At 45.8% G+C, this 19181-nt stretch overlaps 1 protein-coding gene across 1 annotated transcript in view; it reads left to right on the top strand.

The window, feature by feature from the left end:
• Window positions 1-11509: 11509 nt before the first annotated feature.
• Window positions 11510-19181, top strand: part of LOC146174624 (multidrug resistance-associated protein 1-like) — an 86074-nt gene continuing 78402 nt past the window's right edge. Inside the window, exon 1 of the mRNA XM_084583797.1 lies at window positions 11510-11674. Within this exon, the coding sequence (XP_084439923.1) occupies window positions 11645-11674 (30 nt within the window). The 5' untranslated portion in view covers window positions 11510-11644. The remainder of the gene's footprint in view (window positions 11675-19181) is intronic.

The following is a 19181-nucleotide window of genomic DNA, read 5'->3' as shown; positions in this document are numbered from 1 at the left end:
ATGCTCAGGAAACGCGCAACTCTTTTGCCACGCCTAGTCTGAATGTATGATCTCCAGAGCGGAACAGAAAAAGCAGAACACCGAGGTAAATTGTTCTGCAAAAGTAAACTGACGCGCAGTATCGAATAGTGGGGAAATTAGGAAAAATTGATATATATCAATTTAATGCGGCCGATGTATTTGCTGCCGAGCCTTACTGGCTGCACTACATAGTTTTTGTCCTGCTGCTTGGTTTTGACGTCATTGGTATGACAGAATACCTGTGACCTTATGTAGATATAATTTGGAAGCTCATCACATTTCTACTAACATAAAGGTTGTTACATCGCAACATTCGGACCAAACTCGCAAGGGGACCGAACCGCGGCAACTTAGCGCACAATTTCTGCTTCTTGCAATAAGAACACTGCAAAGTGCGTTGCCGGGTGTGGGAGGACGCATCGGCGAAAAAAAAAACTGAAAAACGTCCTCCCGACCAGCACATTGTCCACGCGATGATCAGGCATAAGCGAAAAAGCAGTCAAAGCGACCTGCGCACCAGCTACCGTCAGCTGCAGTAAGCGTACCGAGACCATTATCTCGCACCCGATGACTGTCGCTTCACGGCGCTGACGGCAGTCCAGGGCACGCGTTCCGTCATTCGTGTTAAGTCTGTGGGCGGCTGCACATACGTAGTTAGAACAAAGTAGTTTGTTTGACATGGCTCAACGTGCTTACGTATATATGCATATACATATATCACCAAAGGAACAATAATCAAAGCTTCAGAAAGTTTCGTAATTTTTTCTTCTTGAGAGGATTCAGAATAACTCTCATTCGTAATTCCTTGGGAACAGGCTAAAAGCGCTATAAACTATTCTGTACTCACTATTCTTTTCGTCGCAAGGTGCATTAGTAAGCAACCGGTTTGTTAAATATGTTTACATTATTTTTCAGTCCTTTAAAGATATATTTTATGGGTATGAAACTGATATTCCGAATGTGCATATATCTCGTAATGTGTATCTTCCAAATTTCTCACCGTATAGCCCTTGAAGCGGGCACCGCGCCACTTCACCATGCGATGTGGCTTGGTTCGAAGCTTCGGGCGGAATTATCTTTTTTTGGTCACTCCATCTGACGTTCCCAGGTTTTCAGGGGACTGTCAGTTGAGAAATTGGCTTGTGTCATAAATGAATCATTGTAGTTAGAGGACTACAAGGTGCGAGAAAATTCACATACGTGATGCTGCTTCTTCTGCATGGTACATTGCAGTAAAATATCGAGAGACATGAACGGTAGCCGTTGAAATCAGTAGTTGAGCAGGTTGTCGTCCAGCACAGGTACATAGCCACATCAAACTTTCTTCCACTCCGAGTCAATAGCGGAGGTGCACTTGGAGGCGTTGCGTTCTTTTTAATGAGCATGCTTTCACATGTGGACAGTCGTTGTTGGCCTCTTGAAAAATTGCACATATACACCATGGGGGATTGGCCAAGGTGTGGATTCGTACAGAAACGCTGACTACGGACATTATCTTCTTTCTTTTGCTCTTTTCCTTCATATCTTCTAGAAACTGTGAAACTTTGCTCTGCATTAAGCCGCGTTCAAACTACGCGCGCATCCGTCGTAAGTATCGTATTTATCGCAGTACGCATAGCGGCTGGAACTCCCGTTTACATAGGTTGCGACCGCGCATGTCCACACTGGGCCGTTCGGTAAGATGCGTTCTTTACGACCGGCCAATCAGCGCTCTCAATATGGCGCCGGTTAGCAAGCGGCTGATAGCGGAGGTCGGGGCTCAAGCTCAAAATGAGCTTATCATCTGTGCGCTCAATCTACGTAGACGACGAATAATAGAAGAATATTGGTTTACCAAATCTTCAACAGCGCATGCCTTTCCGCATGGTCCGACAGTGGTCTTCCACGCCAGCTTCCGTCCTCGTGCTTCCCCAATACTCTTTTTGCAACGTCTGATACCGCCACCCCGCAACACTCGGTCAGAGGAGCAAAGCAGTATTTTTTTTTTCAACAACCCCCGTTCGCACGTAGTTCCGGCTTGCGGTCCGCCTGCATCCCTGCTTGCGATTTTACCAGTGCTCCGGAGCAATCTTGAAGACGGGCTGGGGCGGTGACTCAAAGGTCGTACTACTGACGACAAACAATGAGCCGCGGCACGCGGCAGACACGGAAACGTCCGCGGAACCTCGTCTCCCCTCGGAATACGCTGTTTTCTTTTTCTCTTTTACGGTGAGCATCTTTCAAACTTCAATGAGTCCGCGCCAGATCCGTTCTGCGCCCCGACCTCAACGTCGTCCCGCATCGGCCTTTCGCTGCAGGCCAACTGTTTCCTCACTTGTCAACGGAGCCGATGGGCTGCGAGAATGCACTGGGATGAAGCGGGCATCTCCCGCCTCCATAACCTCACTTTTCTAAACTAGAGGAAGCGTTTGCTTGCTGAGAGCTTGTTCGCACATGAAAAAGGGATAGAAAAACCACTTACTGCTTTGAGTCAGCGCACTGGCAATTTGCAGCCAGGCATCGTTTTGCACTTCTGTCTATGCTATTTCAGCCGGCTTCTGCCGAACTTTCTTTTATGGGAGGCTGATAATTCCACAGCGAAGAAGATTCCGCACTGCACATGATCAAGCTACGGACAAACACAACCATACAACACCAATAACACCGGCGAGCCGAGACACTGCAGCAGAGTAGGAGCGTTGGATGATATGTCACCTACTAGCTGGTTTGCAGCGAAATCTGGGAGGACCAGAAGCCCCGGTGACCGGAAAGGGAAAACCGAAACGGCTATGCGCATTGGTAGCGCGTAACAGACGTATCTGTGCTAGTCGTGAAAATCGCGGGTCCTCCGACATTTACGCCCACGCTGGATGCGGACGTTGCGCATTTTACGCTCAATGCGACAGCAGTCTGAACAGACACGTTACGTTTTTTGCGCTTACGCGTACGATCCTTACGAACGATACGTGCGTTGCGCACGTAATGTGAACGCGGATTTAGTTCCGGGATGCTGCCATTTTTTTAGTGCTTCCTTTAAGGGCAGTACGAAGCATTTAGCACTTTTTATAACTTCACAAGAAGATTTTAGCATGTTTGCATTACTTGCCCATTACCTTGTCGCACGCCATATGGCCTAGCCCTGCCGTTGAAAGCACCCATTTCATCTTTTGAGGTTAGCGTGAGACAGACGAGGACAAGAGAGGGACACAAAATGAGCGCTAACTTGCAATTGAAATGGCAAGAAAAAAAAAACACGAGCTTTAGGAGAATTAGGATGAATGGTCTTGATAAGGCAATCTGAACCAAGATAATCTGGGGCGCAGGCAGAAAAAAAACATGGAATGATACCGGAAGTATACGAAATAAATTACACAGCATTTAGAAACATAGCTTCCTTTTGCAACAGAACAACTGACGTTTCCCTCATGCACTTATCGATTCCTAAATAAATGACGCCTTAAGACGCTCCCTTGCCAGCTGTCCTTTAGAACGCTCGATGACTATTGCTTTTCCAAAAAGTGGATGGCAAGTTTAGCTCGAATAACGCCTAGGCCGGTTGTTGGAATGAGATGATTTAAAGGGTGCAGAGTGTTCCCTTAAGCGATCATTAAGACATCGGCCAGTCTGTCCTATATAGGAGAGGCCACAGCTCAGAGGGACTTCGTAAACAACACCTACTTTGCAGGCAACATGCTTAGTTGCAAGTTTGATCCTACAGACCTGTTTGATGAGGATCCAGGTAGAACGAGAGAAAGAAAATGATTACACGGTGTGAAAGAACACTGAACAAAGGTAGAGGGGGGAAGCCTCTGTTCGCAGGTCGACGCAACGTTTCGACAAGTGGACTAGTATTCGTCTGCGCAGAGCGATCACTGACAGGGGTTTAAATTGGTTTTCCTTTCGAAGAAGAAAACCTGCTGCGGTTAAATATACTCGAACTCCCTATCAGTTAAACAAGCAGAAGTTTGACCGATGTAGTTTTCACAGTTTACACGCATATAAAAACTTCCATGAGTTCTCGGACAAATTGTTCTGTTCACGGCGTCTGAAAAGAAGGGAAGTTTTCCCAAACAGTGATGTGCATTGTATCTTTTTTTAGTGCGTAGCACTAGTAGCCACAATCGCGCATTTCGCTGATGTCTTTCCGAAGCCACTCACTCTCTCTCTTTTCGTGAACTAGAAGTGGAGAAAAAGAAGGGGGTGACGCGGGCGTCCCGCAGCTCAGCATTGAGGAAGTGGAGCTGCCGCAAAGCTGTCGCGCAGCTGCCGCAGAAGCAGCTCTTTCTCTCTGCCCATCTGTCTCTCCGTGAACTTGAAGAGCAGGAAGGGAAAGTGGCGACGCCTACCTCACGCGACTTAATACTGAGGGGACGGAGCGGCCGCATAAATGCACCCAGTGAGAGAGGGGCATGTCTGTTGCGGGCGTGGCGGCCGTCACTTGCCAGCTTTGCACAAGCGTATGTTAATCAAGGAGGAGTAGTTGTGCATCTCTCGAAGGTCCTCAACTTCGGCATCTTTTCCCTCGCATCAATCACTCCTCAGCCTTCACGGACAATAGACGTTCACACGCAATGCTTCCTGGATCTCGGCTCCGAGCTGCTCGCAGCGTCGTGAAGCAGCTTGTGCTCACCTCCGCGCCTTAACTGGCGCTTGCCTTCAAGCTCGTTTTCCTCTTTTTTTCTATCCCCCTGTGATCCCACCCTAGACATTTCGGCCGCAGAGCAGTGCATTGTAAAGGGGTACATGGTGCCTGTTTTCGCTCATTTCTGAAGATGGTGTAACGAAAGCTGAGGACACAGCGGCGCCGCGCGTTTGCTTCGCGTCGCAATAGATAAAGCCGGGCCGTCTGGCACTACGGTGCAGGTTCGCCGTGCTCGACCTACTGAAGTACAACGGTTATGAAGGCAGCGGGATTCCGAGTCTACTGATTCTGATATTGCAGCTAAACGGTGCAAGAATCTAGAAGCACAAATAATGAGGAAACGTGCCGAGCGTGCTCAGGAAACTGCTCAAGACACTGAGCGTCGTCGTGAAACGGATGCCGAAGTGAAGAGAAACCAACGTGCGATAGAAACTCCAGGACAACGGGCTGCGCGACTGCAAGCGATGGGAAGGTATAGCAGGGATAAGCAGTGCTACGCGCCTACTTCGCATTTGATTAATTATGCAAATCAGTCGTAATGTTTCTCTTTGCCGTTGTCAGATGGGGAGGGGGATTGACAACCGGAAGTGCCGTGCCCCAGAGTCACACATAACTCCTCAGCCCATCATCATCCATTCAACACCTCCGGCAAAGTCCCCCACAGGGCTAATGTTTCTCTTTTTCATTAGTCTGACACGTGCGGCAATGGTTCGACCCGTTGTTAGGGAAGTCCCCACCTATTAATCGTTCGGGGTCTTATATTTTCTTAATACACCTTCTGGTCTGATCTAGGTATAAGCCACGACAGGACAAAAGTAGCCTGTAGCCAATCCCAACGTCACACCAAACGTACGAACTTTGCATTTGATGGTGCACAGGTTTTTTTTCTGAAAGTTTTCCCGCCCGTGAACTTCAGAACAGATTCCACCTAATGTTTGAAGTTAAGCGAAGGTGGCTGGGACGTCGTAGCGTGCTGCAACGTTTTTCAGCCTCTGGGACATTTTTTTCACGCATGGAATCATAGCGCCTCTGCGATTTTCTGCGACTGAGGGCTTAGATCTTAGCCCAGCCGTGACCCACTTTAAAAACCTTCCACAAGCTTGCTTGATTACGTGTTTCGGATAAACTCTTAGTTCCAGTCTACTCACCTGTGCTTTTACGCTTTTATTCATTGAATGTGGGCAGGATTTAAGATGGCTGCTTTAATGCATGAAGCTACAATTCCGTTCTTGATAACTTTGGAATGGCCGTACGAGTAACTATGCAATTCTTTTTGGACCCTAGGGTGGTAGGACTAACAGACATTACAGGGTCGGAAGTGCAACATGAGGTTTAGAAATTCGACTGTCAAATTAAGACTTTGGCTATTCCTTTGCACACCTTTAGCATCTACGACGGTGTGTTGCAGGTTAGACCGAAAAGACAGCACGAGATAGTTATCCACGTACATGCATATTTTTAGATCTAACTCAGCTGATTAGTGCTGTATGGTCTTGTCTGTCTTAGATATTGCTAAGGATAGGGGCAACGCAGGAACCAATACACGCACGCACGCACGCACGCACGCACACACACACACACACACACACACACACACACACACACGCACACACACACACACACACACACACACACACACACACACACACACACACACACACACACACACACACACACACACACACACACACACACACACACACACACACACACACACACACACACACACACACACACACACACACACACACACACACACACACACACACACACACACACACACACACACACACACACACACACACACACACACACACACACACACACACACACACACACACACACACACACACACACACACACACACACACACACACACACACACACACACACACACACACACACACACACACACACACACACACACACACACACACACACACACACACACACACACACACACACACACACACACACACACACACACACACACACACACACACACACACACACACACACACACACACACACACACACACACACACACACACACACACACACACACACACACACACACACACACACACACACACACACACACACACACACACACACACACACACCTGAGTGCTAGACAAAGAACTTTCCATTCCATTCTAAGATGTTGATGCAAGATGAAATGAAAGCATTTCCAGAAATGACCAAGCCGAGATCTCGCACCAAGACACAAATAGAATCTCGTCATTGCCCATCGTAATACACTCCTGCACAATTTTCATTAGCTCTACATGTGTCATCGAATAATATAGATTCTCAACATTATCACTAAACCCAGTGCACTGGCTAGGAATGTCCTTAATCAGAAGACTGACACGGAATTCGAATCGGGGATGAGGAACGGGTATTCATCTGTCAATGTTGTCAGGTGTTTCTGCAGGTAGATGGCGACTGCGTGCTGCCAAGTGTCTCGCTACAAAACGACGGTGCTGAAAGGAATGCCATCTTTGTTGGTCCTTCCAGTGAAGAATACAGTCAAATGGAGACCATGGGTCTTCTTCGCAACGCCCACCAGCGATTCGTAATTGTGGCGATGCAGCTGAACTCCATCAAGGTTTTTGCAATGGTATATTAGGCTTTTTTTCGCAAAACGTTCTTCAAGCATCAGTACAAATCCTCCTTGCTTATCCGCGCATAGGACTCTAATATCAGCAGCAACTAAGAAGTCAACCAGCCTCCTGCTGCTTGTATCCTTTTTCTGTTTGTCATGGGTTCCTTTCATGACGTCGACACTCTCTTCAATTCACCTTGCCTGGACTTCTGCTCGAGAGAGGCGTGGAATCACCCTAGCAGCTGCTACTTTCTTAGCCGGGTTAAGCACCTCTGCAAACCGAACCTTTGGCCCAGCTTGATGACTTCAAGGTGGTTACTGGTAAACTCGCTGTTCCCTAGGCACACAACGTCCTGACCAAACACAAAGTCCTTTTCTTTGTCCTTGGCAGTGTTGAAAGAACAGAGGTTCACAGCATCGCAGTCGAATACTATGAGGTAGCGCACCAGACACAAAAGATCCAGTCTCTTCCTGTCACCTTGGTCCCGACCCGAAGTCTATCTTTGAAGAACCTATGCTGCTGGCACGATTCCGTGCGTAACATTCGGCAAAGCCATCCCCGATGACCCGCTGATGGTTCTAGGAAACCGGCGAGGACTTGTACGTTCATTGGCACAAGTCATAATGAAGGTGCCAAGAGAAGATGCGCGCCTTGCATGCACACAAAGCTACTGCTGCCGTAATAACAGCAGGGTCTCATTGAAGTCAAAAAGGTTCCACAAAAAAGAGCCTCAAAAAGTACTCAAAATTACACTTAGATGAGCGAAAAGTTGGGCAAGTTGGTTTACATGCATGTGGCCTCCACAACACCTCCGGGTGGCGTTGCACTCATAACTCGCCCAACTCCCCTATCTTGAGAAGGTGCCTTTGACTAGCACGGAGCCGACCGACCAGCGCCGGCGATCGAGCAGGCGGTCGAAAAGATAGTGGTGGCCAACGGGACTATGGACTGATAGCTCCCATCGTTTCCTGAACGATCAAAATAACTGTTTGGATCAGTTAGTTTATACTCAGCACATAAAAAGACCAATGTGAAAAACGGGCAAGGTCCCCTTGTCGTTTTGTGTTCCTTTGTCCCTATTTTTTGCGCTGGCCGTTTTAGAATCAATCTGCTAGAATAGGGACAACTGCTGTAACAGTCCCACAGGATCGCACGGTGCATAGAGCACTGGACAGAGTTCTGCTCTCAAAAAGATATGAAAACTAATGATTAACGATCTCAACGACAAAGCGCGCGGTTGCACCGGGTATGATCGACGAGGTCCCGGTTAAACCTGCGTCTTTGGTGCGTTGGCTTCTAGATAGCGCGATATGTACAGCTGAAACGTCACCTTTCCGTGCTTTCGCACTATAATCAGTTTTGAGATATCCCCTGCCATTTTTCTCGCTTGCCACCCCCGATCGACTTCGATAAGCGTTTTGCTGTGACCTTATTTATAGATTACGTCGCTTCAGGCGCTTTTTACGTATGTGGCTGATGCTTTCTATTTGACTAAAGAGTACTCACTGCGCATGTTCTGGATCTTAGAAATATTCATTTTATCTTTCATAAGTAGGCTTATAGTCGCAACCACCTTTGTTAAAAAATATCTTGCGAGCATTACGGGCCGTTGCGCACTGTGTGCTATGCATGTGTGCTGTGCTCTCTAGTTAATACTGTAACTGCCCATTTATTGAAACACGAATGGAATGTTACGTCTCACTTGTCCTTTTTTCTCGTGTCATGCTTTCTTCGATATCACTGCACGTTAAAGAACCCCAGGTGGTCGAAATTTCCGGAGACTTCCACTACGGCGTCTCTCATAGCCTGAGTTGCTTTGGGACGTTAAACCCCACAAATCAAATCAAATCAAATTTTGCTCGCTTATTTTTTTTCCGAGGCCGTTCGTCGAACATTCAGTGCACTTCGCCTTCCCCTATCTTCCAGCATACGTGAAACGGCCATTTCTTTTTTCGGAGGGCTCGCAAAACACAGGCCTGCAGTCACGTGGATAGCAGAGGAGCGCCCTTGTATTAATAATCGTATTATATGTATTAACAATCGTAGGTGACAGCAGCGCAGAATACATATTTGTTTTTGTTTTTTTACAGCAGTACAAACTGCAGTTACTGTAGAGTTCGAAGCGAAAACAGAGTAGGTATGGTTGTCATAAAAAACTCACATGTATTCTGAAGCCTCCGCAGGAGTGGAAAGCTGTATAGGCAATGCGGGCATTTTGCTGCTTATCCTTGCACGTGTGTCCGAAAGCAGACGATGCGGGCATTTTGCTGCTTATCCTTGCACGTGTGTCCGAAAGCAGACGATGCGCAGTGTGTGCGCCACAAAGTTTTGAGCCAACGTGACCAGCGCGAGTAGTCAAGCCACCTACACGGTGACGTCACTGTCCAACTCGGTGCCCAAAAACCAAAACCGAAAAATGTGTATGTAAATTATGTTCATTTACTGTTCATTAAACTATTCACTGGAAATATGTGAATAATAGAGTATGCATCATGCTCCGTGGAATATTAAGAAACGCTTGAAGCAAAGAACGCACAAGCCAAAAATTGATGTCTCAACCCCTTTGAACTCACTATATGCATGCCCTAAAACATACCGCGTACTATGCCATGTACTACACCGAATCACATACAGTATGGTAAAAATTAATAAAAACGTATTGAACACTACTCATATATTCGAATGCGATCTGAACAATTGCCACGGTGTTCGAATAAGGTCTGCTGTGGTTTCTTTCGGATACGGCTCCGAAAGAAGGGTCAACGGCGCGTATGCCATCCTGGCGCCTTGAGTATTCGCGAAATGGAATGTTTAGCCCCTCGACGAGTTCGCAATGCTCCAGAATGGCTCCTAAACACTGGAGGGTGCTCGGTCACTGGTCCTGTGTCACGTGTTCCCTCTTGGTCACGTTCTTTAGATCTGTGTTTTCCCGTGTGCTGACGCGCATGGCGTCTGGCAAGTTTAGTAAGCCTGTCTTGGTTTTCCTCCTCAGAGGAAATGCCTCAAGCGTAGCTGTCGCTTGTCTCCTTTTGTAAGGTATGACTTTGCTTCTTTTGCCGTCAATTCAAAAGTTAGTTTTTCTATACATGTAACTGGGCAGCCACAATGCAGTCACTTCTTGTTGCGACATTTTGGTTGAGGTTTACATCACGTCTTTTAGAAGCTATAGTTTTAGCTGGTCTAGGTTAAGGCGCCGTACCGCAACGCCGCATCTGGCAGTTCAATGCTTCCCACTCTTCTTCGTTTAGAAGGAAAAGTCGCGCATGAGGCGAACATTAGTAGAAATATCTGATACGTATTTAATTGAGTTATTTTATCAGCATATCATTTCTATTCGATTCCACTTTTAGTCATGTTGTGGCATTCGATTGTGTAGAACAGCGCGAAAAAAAAACGGCAGTTACGAAGGAAGACAACAAGACGAGCGCTGACTTTCAACTGACAAGTTTACTGCATGCCTGCATCCATATATATGAACACGTTCATATATATGGTTCAAAAACTCTTCGAACTCTCCTATCGTTACTTATAGCACTTGCGACAGATGGCGGGAGCCATCTACATGGCTCCACTTCCATTGTTACATTTCTACATCCACTTTAACATGGACCGCAACATGCCTCGGTGCAGTTGGCGCACTGCTCTTACACTCGGCGAAAGTATTTCTCTCTATTCTGCGACACCCAATATTAAGAAATTTGAGTGAACGTCAAGTATCACTTTGCATACAAGAGTGGCAAGAGTGCATACAAGAGTGGTCTGAGCCACATACTATGTGGCTCGTAATGCATTCCCAGGTTTCCAAACTTGCGGAAGGCAGGAATATTTTTTGTCCTGCCCTCTCCAATGGCCAGGACTTCCAACGATTGTTAAAGAAGTAATAATATACTGCTTAAAAGCAAACACTCTGGGTTCTAAACTTTTGACAAAGGCTATACCTTTCCGCCTCTTCGCACTCGTTGAGAGCAATTAAAATAGTTCTAGGTCGCGAGACATTGAGTGCAGAATGAAAACGGTTAGCCTTGTGTTATGTTGACAATGTCCGATTCTCGTAAGGCATGGCAAGACCTCTCGAATTACACGATATTCCCACAACATCGTTCAGCCTTTCGTCAGCTGCTAAGCGCAACGCCAGCGGAGTGATTAGGTGAAAGGATGAGCCGAGGATGACGCAGGGGAGTTCTGAGCCCGGAAGCGCTATCTTCGCGTCACCTCCGGTTGGCGGCGAGGAGGAGACTTACGACACCGACAGATTAGCGTTATCGGCCCGCCGTCGTCTCATTCCTCGGTCGGCGCTCACCCGGTGCAGACGGTAGTCGAGCAGGGACTGCCTATCCGTCGACGCGGTGCCGGGCGCTGTGGGCCTAACACCGGAGAGGCGACGACGCCCAGCATGGATTCCTTCTGCGGTTCGCCGTTCTGGGTGAGCCCTGTTGTACGATATGCACCTTCGAAGCACGCAGCTTAGCGCGCTCATTTACCGGTCAACCTCAACCTTTTGTCTTGCACTTCAAGTGTCACCTAACAAAGATCTAAGCACAACCTGTGCCAGTACATCAAAATAAATTGCCTTTGGAGAAAAGGGCGTAAAAAGTTCTTGCTGAATGACCAGCATTTTGGAAATGTCTTGATTAAAATAAGCGACGAATACCCCAACTATTTATGTATTGCTACCGACTTCCAGTGATATAAACTTGCCACCCGCACGATAAAAGCTGTATCAGTAAGGGCGCAGATGCACGGAGGCGTTGCGGATAACGCGGTTCCTCGTAAAACGCATGTCTAACGTACGCCGTACGGAGAGCCCGTAGCTGCCGTTTAACGTACAGTACCACACAACACGCAGGCATAAAGTGAAAAGTGCGTTTTTTTTTTGTTTTACACCTTTTAAGCAAGATGCTTGTCTTCTATGAACAGACGGATTAAAGGATGCCTTTTGTCCCGCAACCCACCCACTTAGGTATTTTGCGTAGAAATGAATGTCATGCATGTTTTAGGGAGGTAAGCACATTCTCGGTGCCCACGAGATGGTTTCTGTTATTGCGCAGCATTCGTAGACAGTCACCTTTGCTACAGCGTGTTGCAATCTCTGCACACTTAGTTGCTGATATTGCGTGCTCAATTCGCAGGCTTTTACAAGCATGTGTGAGGATGCAAGTGGCGCCACTCCCCCTTGGCGGAATTGTAGACTCGGTAGTGATGGACGAATTTTCCGTCCTAATATTTACCTTATTGGATTCATTGTGCAAACTCTTAAATACCGGGGTAAAAGTGCAGCACATACGCAGTGGGCATCATAGTTCTAAGAGTTTTCCAGTGCTTTCATAGCCTGATTTAGCTCTCACCATGGATATACAATCTTTAGACAGTACTCGGTAGATGTGTAGAATAATTAGCGCGATCATACTTTAAATTGCCTCTACGTTACCTAGCCATTGTTTGGAGGAATGAAACTTCAACACTGGACGCTTCCTCTAGCATCGAAATTCCCTCGCCCAAGCAATCATTCTGGGCTGTGCATCTTCTGGCAGTGCAGTCACGATCAAAATCTTGCGGGACGCGCAAGCACATTGCATAACTGGAAATCTCAGCCATCACACAACGCGCATCGTAATCATCAGTACTCCAGCCTAGTGTGCAGTGGGGCAAAGAAAGTGAAATCTTGGCTTACTTACTCTATATTCTGTACAATGCAGTTGTCAGGGCAAATTGTAAGCCTATATTTGCCTTCGGTTTAGCTCATTGTCTCTACAACCGGGTAGGTGCTTAAAAAGTTCACTTCCTTTGCGCGACAGGGCGGAGGAGAACTTTATAGGCAGACGTGCTTACGGCAGTACTTTCTTTTATCAGGGCAGCTTGTTTGTTCCCAACAACCTCCTCTCGGCACTTACTGTTATACATTATGCGTGCCGCACGTATTTTGGTTTCGGGGCCAGGTGCTCTAGCCATTGCGTTCTTTGCGTTGAAGTTCCACATCCCACTCGCTTATTGAATCGTTCTCTATGTTCAGCGTTGAACCTCTTGCTATTTGTCAGGCGCAGTTTCTTCTAGTGTGCTATAGGCCTCGTTGTGTGGTAGTGCTCCGTTATGTAAACTACTCGAGGACATAACTGATATTTTATCTAGATAAGCATTACTTTCAATTGATTTCTTGCCACAAAAAAAAATTCTGCTGAATGAAATGGGGACGCAGCGCTGAGAACCGGACAATCAGAGGAGACTGCGCTAACAGCGGCGTGCAGGGCGGGCAACACCTATCGTGAAAACAGAGCGAGAAAGTGAACAAAAGCTTGCACACACAGACTGCTGAAATTTATTTTTATTTATATATACTTTAAGCCTTTACAGGCTCATACAGGGGTGAGTCACAAGGTAAACAACCAAGTATGAAAGAACAGCACAATAACAGAGCGAAGAACAAAATGGAAGTGGAAGAGCGCAGGAAGCAACCTACTGTACAATTGAAAGAAAAAAAAAACGAAAAAGAGAAGCAGGCAAACCAAAGTTGTAATCAACAGCAGGATATTCAGTCAGACTCCAACAGAAGTGCCCTGATTTTAGTTTCAAATAAATCAACATTCAGAACTTCTTTTTGGAGGCGGTTCCATGCTTCAATAGCACAGAGAAAGAATGAGTATTTAATTGTGTCACAAAGCAAGGAAAGGGTCTGAAGCATCTGTAATGAATTCTGAGTGAATGCTGAAAGGGTGGTATGATGTACTGCATTTTATCGATATTTATATGCGCGTAATAAGGAACAAAAGAACTTCATGGAAGAGACACGTCGTGCTGATATTAAAGTCGGAATGTTCGCTTGATTGCGTAGGCAGTGACGCTGTCGAACAGCGAGTATCTGGAGTAAATAAAACAGTTTCATGCGCTGTATTCTCTCTAGTTTATCAACGAGATATGTAATTAATGCACGTCGTTTTGTTTTGTCGCCCCTCAGGTAATGGCAGTTCTTAGGGGAGCAGAGCCACACATGGATGGCTGACATGCCCGCTGCGATGCTTGTAATTGTTGTACGGTAGTGATCTAGCAGACTTTTTTTTTTTGCATTTGACTATGCTGGTAGAGTCAGAAATAAGTAGCCTTCAAGCTTTGCGTAATGAATAGATAAAATGGTTATGATGGTACAGGCACCAACATTACGAAAAATAACCGGGCTATTCCGAAGTCTGCGTGGGTAGGAACGTAGCCGTGCGGCGGCGTTGCATTCGCTGCAGCTGGCCGACGCTCGTCTGCTAATTGCACAGAAGCTGACGTAACTTTGAATCCAAACTCTCGCTCTTTGTATCATAAAATTAGGTTGGTAGGATGCAATGCGAGATTTATGATGTAGGTCTATGTATGAAAGTCACGAATTCCCGCGCACAGTCACTCGTTGCATCCGTGAAGTTTTCTTCCTTAAAAAATACATTCCCTTACAAGCTATGCAGTCTCCCGTGATCAGAAAAAAAGGAGGCGAGCAACGAGACGGTTACTGCCTACAGCATGACTAGAACAGAGGATTTTTGATATTTGGTCACTTAAGAACCTCTTGCGCAATCTCGTCTGCAGTACTCGTTCGTGTCGAACACTCTTCTTGCATATGGCTAATTCTTCGGTTTGCTTCGAATCACCCCAGGCTTTACTATATTTCGTTTTTCCGAATTCGGTTTGAGAAATTAGGCCGTCACGGAGCGAGTTTAAAGATAGTGTAGCAGTGAGGTAGGAAAAGAAATAAACGGGGAAGGGGGGTGCAATCTGTATACCACTTCAATAGGGACTGATATTGCTGCTGAGCCTGGAGTATATTTCAGTCGCTGAATATATGTCACGAAAACGGACTGTTGGACGAATTGATGCAGTTCGCTAGGTGTTCCAACGAAGACCACAAGTGCTGTCTTTGGCTGTCTTCGCTGCGCTGTTGTGCTCTAGCTAAACATACCGAACACTTTCCGTTAATAAAGGAAGCACATCCTGTCTTCAAAACATGCAAAACACTTAAGGACATTTTAGGCTTCACTCTCCACTGACTGCTAACCTGAAGAGTTCTCGAGTCGTGGTTCAATTTCTCCTTCCATTGCTTATTGCACATATTAATGATCTAAGGGGTGAATATTAGAGAAATCTACCTTCGCGCTTGGACAGCGTGACCTACATCTACGGAAAATTCGTTAGGACATATTGTTCTCATTTGACTTATTTAGAACGTAATTCTCGTTTAGTGTAAACTCAGAGCAGGAGGCAAAAATGGGCCGAAGTAGCCTATTTACGACATTGTTGAATTACATGCGTTTTTTTTTTTAGACCCGGCAGCTTCAGGCACGCTTGAAAAGCCTAAAGAATAACCTCTGCCCTCTCTTTTCCCACACCCTCTCCCCTCCCCCAAAACTCCGTTCTCTTGAGCGATATGCACTTTCGGCACCGAACAACGCTTTCATTCCATAGCACGGCTACATTCGCTCTACCATCAGCTCAGCTTTGCGAAAACAATGGGAACTCCTTCATGCTTGAAGATAGCGGAGAATTCAACCTTGTGTTTTCGCGCGATACCTTATCTTGCCTTGTCTGGAAAGGCGCATGACTCGTTCAACTCATCCAGGTGTCGTTGTGGGCGATAATAGCACGCTTCGCACAAACCAAAGCGCAGCTCGACCAACGGCTAGGACAGAAGTGCTCCATACCCGGGTTGGGCAGCCAAATTTTCTGCCCTTCAGCGGAAGCTGTGTCGAGCAGTTTTCCATTGCTCTGCGAGCTTTCTTCCCGATTAGTTTGCGTTGTGAGCTCTCTCTTAAGGCCATTTACTTTAAAAGCACGCAGCAAATAGAGGTACGCTAATGCGAAGCAAACATAATTACAGTACTGTAAACTGGACTGTCTGGATAAGCTGCCACCGCCAACCGGAAGCTACGTCAACTAAATGTTCGAGGTTTCCACCTGTAACGAAGTTTACCCTGTCCAATGCCATTTGTCGCTACCTTATCTCTTGCAAACTTCCTAATCTGTTCCGTCGACTTTACTCTGAACTGATAAGCGCCGTATCTTAGCGCGGTGGGAGGGAATCACCCGCTTGCTGATAATGAGGGCTATCAGTAACCTTAGATTAAAATGCTAATGTTTAATTAATTTCTAACCGTCTCATTGCACTGCATTTAGTCTTGCCACGGTAACATGCCAAGGTTTTGTCACGTCATCCCATGCATCAGAATGATTTAATCAAGTCTGTTGACGATCTTAAAAAAACACAGGCTAAATTTCAAGAAAATCTGGCTGATATAGAAAGAAGGCTAACAGGGGTTGAACGCAAAACAGACACCCTTGAGGCAGTTGAGGAGGAGCTACAGCGTCTTCGCCAGTCGATTGATCGTCTTTCAACTGAAAACTGAAGACAGGCAGCGGCGAGACAACCTTCTTTTCTACGGCCTATCAGACACACAATCCGAATCCTGGGCTCAGTCAGAGGAAAAACTGGTTAGCATGCTCTCGTCCTGTTTGAAAATTCCACCCACCGAAATTGTGGTCGAAAGAGCACACAGGCTCGGCGTGTATACTTCGAATAAATGCAGGCCACTTATTGCTAAATTTTTGTCTTACAAGCTTAAACAGAAAATACTCATCGCTAGTTCTAAGCTGAAGGAAGAAAAAATTGGAGTTTGTGACGACTATTCCGTCGCTACTCGTCTTGCTAGGAAGAAACTGGTTGAATTTGGCAAAACCCGACCATTAACCTTCAAACTTCGCTTCAATAAATTGTACATAAACAAAACGTGTTACACCTACAATCCCTTTGATGATTGCGTGCATGTACTTTCCAGTGTCTCTACGCCACTGGTCGAATCTTCTGATGACATGCATGCGCTATCTATTCCTTCCACCTCATCCGCACAGCCCATCACTGATTAGCACTACGCGAGGGGCAGTTGAATAAAGTTACCCGTCAGTAACCAACTTTCATTTTTATTCACAAATATATGGAGCATACTTCCAAAACGCGACGATCTTTGCTCTGTTATCAGTGCTTGTGATGCCGACATAGTATGCCTTACTGAAACCTGGCTGTCTGCGAAGGTTGATAGCAGTGAACTCTTTGACTGTCAAAAGCGCTACAACATTTATCGGTGGGACAGGGGTGCTCGGTGTGCTTATCGCAGTCTGTGATGCTATTTTGTCTTTTCCTATCCATTGTACAACCAATTTACAACTAGTCTTGGTTGAAATTCGCACGTGCTCCAAGAAATTGATATTGGGTACTTGCTATCGTCCGCCTTCCAGTTCAACCTTTGCCGACGACCTTCATGATGTCATCCATATGATCACTGTGCGGTATCCAAACAGTCCCTTCATTTTACTAGGCGACTTCAATTTGCCTAACATTGTGTGGTGTGATGTAAATTCTTATTGTAATCCTTTTTCCAGTGAAGGCGATAGTTTTTTGAGTTTGTGCAGTGACTTCAACTTGTCCCAGCTTGTGATGCAGCCAACTCGGATCATGTCGACTACTTCTAACATCCTTGATTTATTTCTTACTACTTCGCCTGATTCTTTTTCAGCCTTTATCGTTCCTACCAGGGCTAAGTGATCACTTACTGCTTCATTTTTCTTTATCTTGCACCGTACCTCATCAGAGTAACCACAAAAAATATATCCGCGACTATAAAAATGCTAATTTTGATGCTATTAACCATGAGCTGTCTGCTTTTTTAAATGATTACTTAACAAGTTTTTATGATCGCTCCGTGAACGCTAACTGGAATTTATTTAAAGAAAAAGTTTCATCGCTCACTGAGAAATACGTTCCGCGCACAGTAATTACTTCTAACCGGCAGTCACCATGGTTCAATCAATCGTTAAAAAAGGCTTAGTAACAAGAAAAAACGCATTTTTCGCTCTACAAAACTAACTGGCTCTCAAGAACGTTGGGCTGCGTATCGTGCGGTGGCTTCTGAATACAAAAAAGCCCTCAAACCCTCTAAGGAGACATTTTTCAATACTACATTACCATCCCTTTTAGTTAGTAACCCTAGGCAATTTTGGAACTTAGTCAATAAAAGAGATGATTCAGGCATTACGCTCAAAGATTCAAACAACCAACTAATCCCACTTGATGAGTGCGCAAATGTCCTTAACTGTGCTTTTGTTTCCGCTTTTTCCAAAAATCTGTATTCTGTAGCCCCCGCTTATCCTGGTGCTGGTTTTGCACCAATGGACCCTATTGTCTTTGATATTGCTGGCGTGGAAAAATTATTTATGAAAACAAAAAATTTCTTCATCGTGTGGTGTTGACAACATCAATTCCAAGTTTCTGATCAGGACTAAAGTGTGCAGCGCTATAATACTTTCTAATCTATTCCAGCAATCTCTTCACACAGCCTGTATTCCAGAGGACTGGAAGGTTGGGAAGGTGATTCCCTTGCACAAGTCTGGGGACAAACATTCGGGACTTAATTATCGACCCATTTCACTTACGAGCATTCCATGTAAAATCATGGAGCATGTCATTTACACTCAACTTGTATCATTCCTTCAGTCAAATGGCTTTTTTACAGATCATCAACATGGATTTCGAAAGTCATTTTCATGCGAAACACAACTATTAGCTTTTACACATGATCTAAATTCCATCCTTGACAGGGGTTCTATTGTCGATTGTATATTCCTAGATTTCCCTGAAGCGTTTGAGAAGGTTTCGCATCAACTGTTGTTTTTAAAATCAAGTAAACTTAACCTTGACACTAATGTTCTTGCGTGGCTTCATTCTTTTCTTACTGATCGTTCACAATTTGTCACTGCTAATAACACTTGCTCCTTCTCTTCCCCAGTTCAATCGGGCGTTCCGAAAGGCTCTGTGCTGGGAGCTTTGCTTTTCCTCATCTACATCAACGATTTACCCGATACCATATGCTCATCGATTAACCTTTTTGCAGATGACTGCGTCATATACCGCG

The sequence above is a fragment of the Amblyomma maculatum genome, chromosome 11 (assembly GCF_055883805.1).
Source record: "Amblyomma maculatum isolate TAMU_Amacu chromosome 11, ASM5588380v1, whole genome shotgun sequence".
Classification (NCBI taxonomy): Eukaryota; Metazoa; Arthropoda; class Arachnida; order Ixodida; family Ixodidae; genus Amblyomma; species Amblyomma maculatum.
The sequence above is the reverse complement of the archived record's forward strand: the minus strand, read 5'-3'. Positions and strand labels throughout refer to the sequence as shown.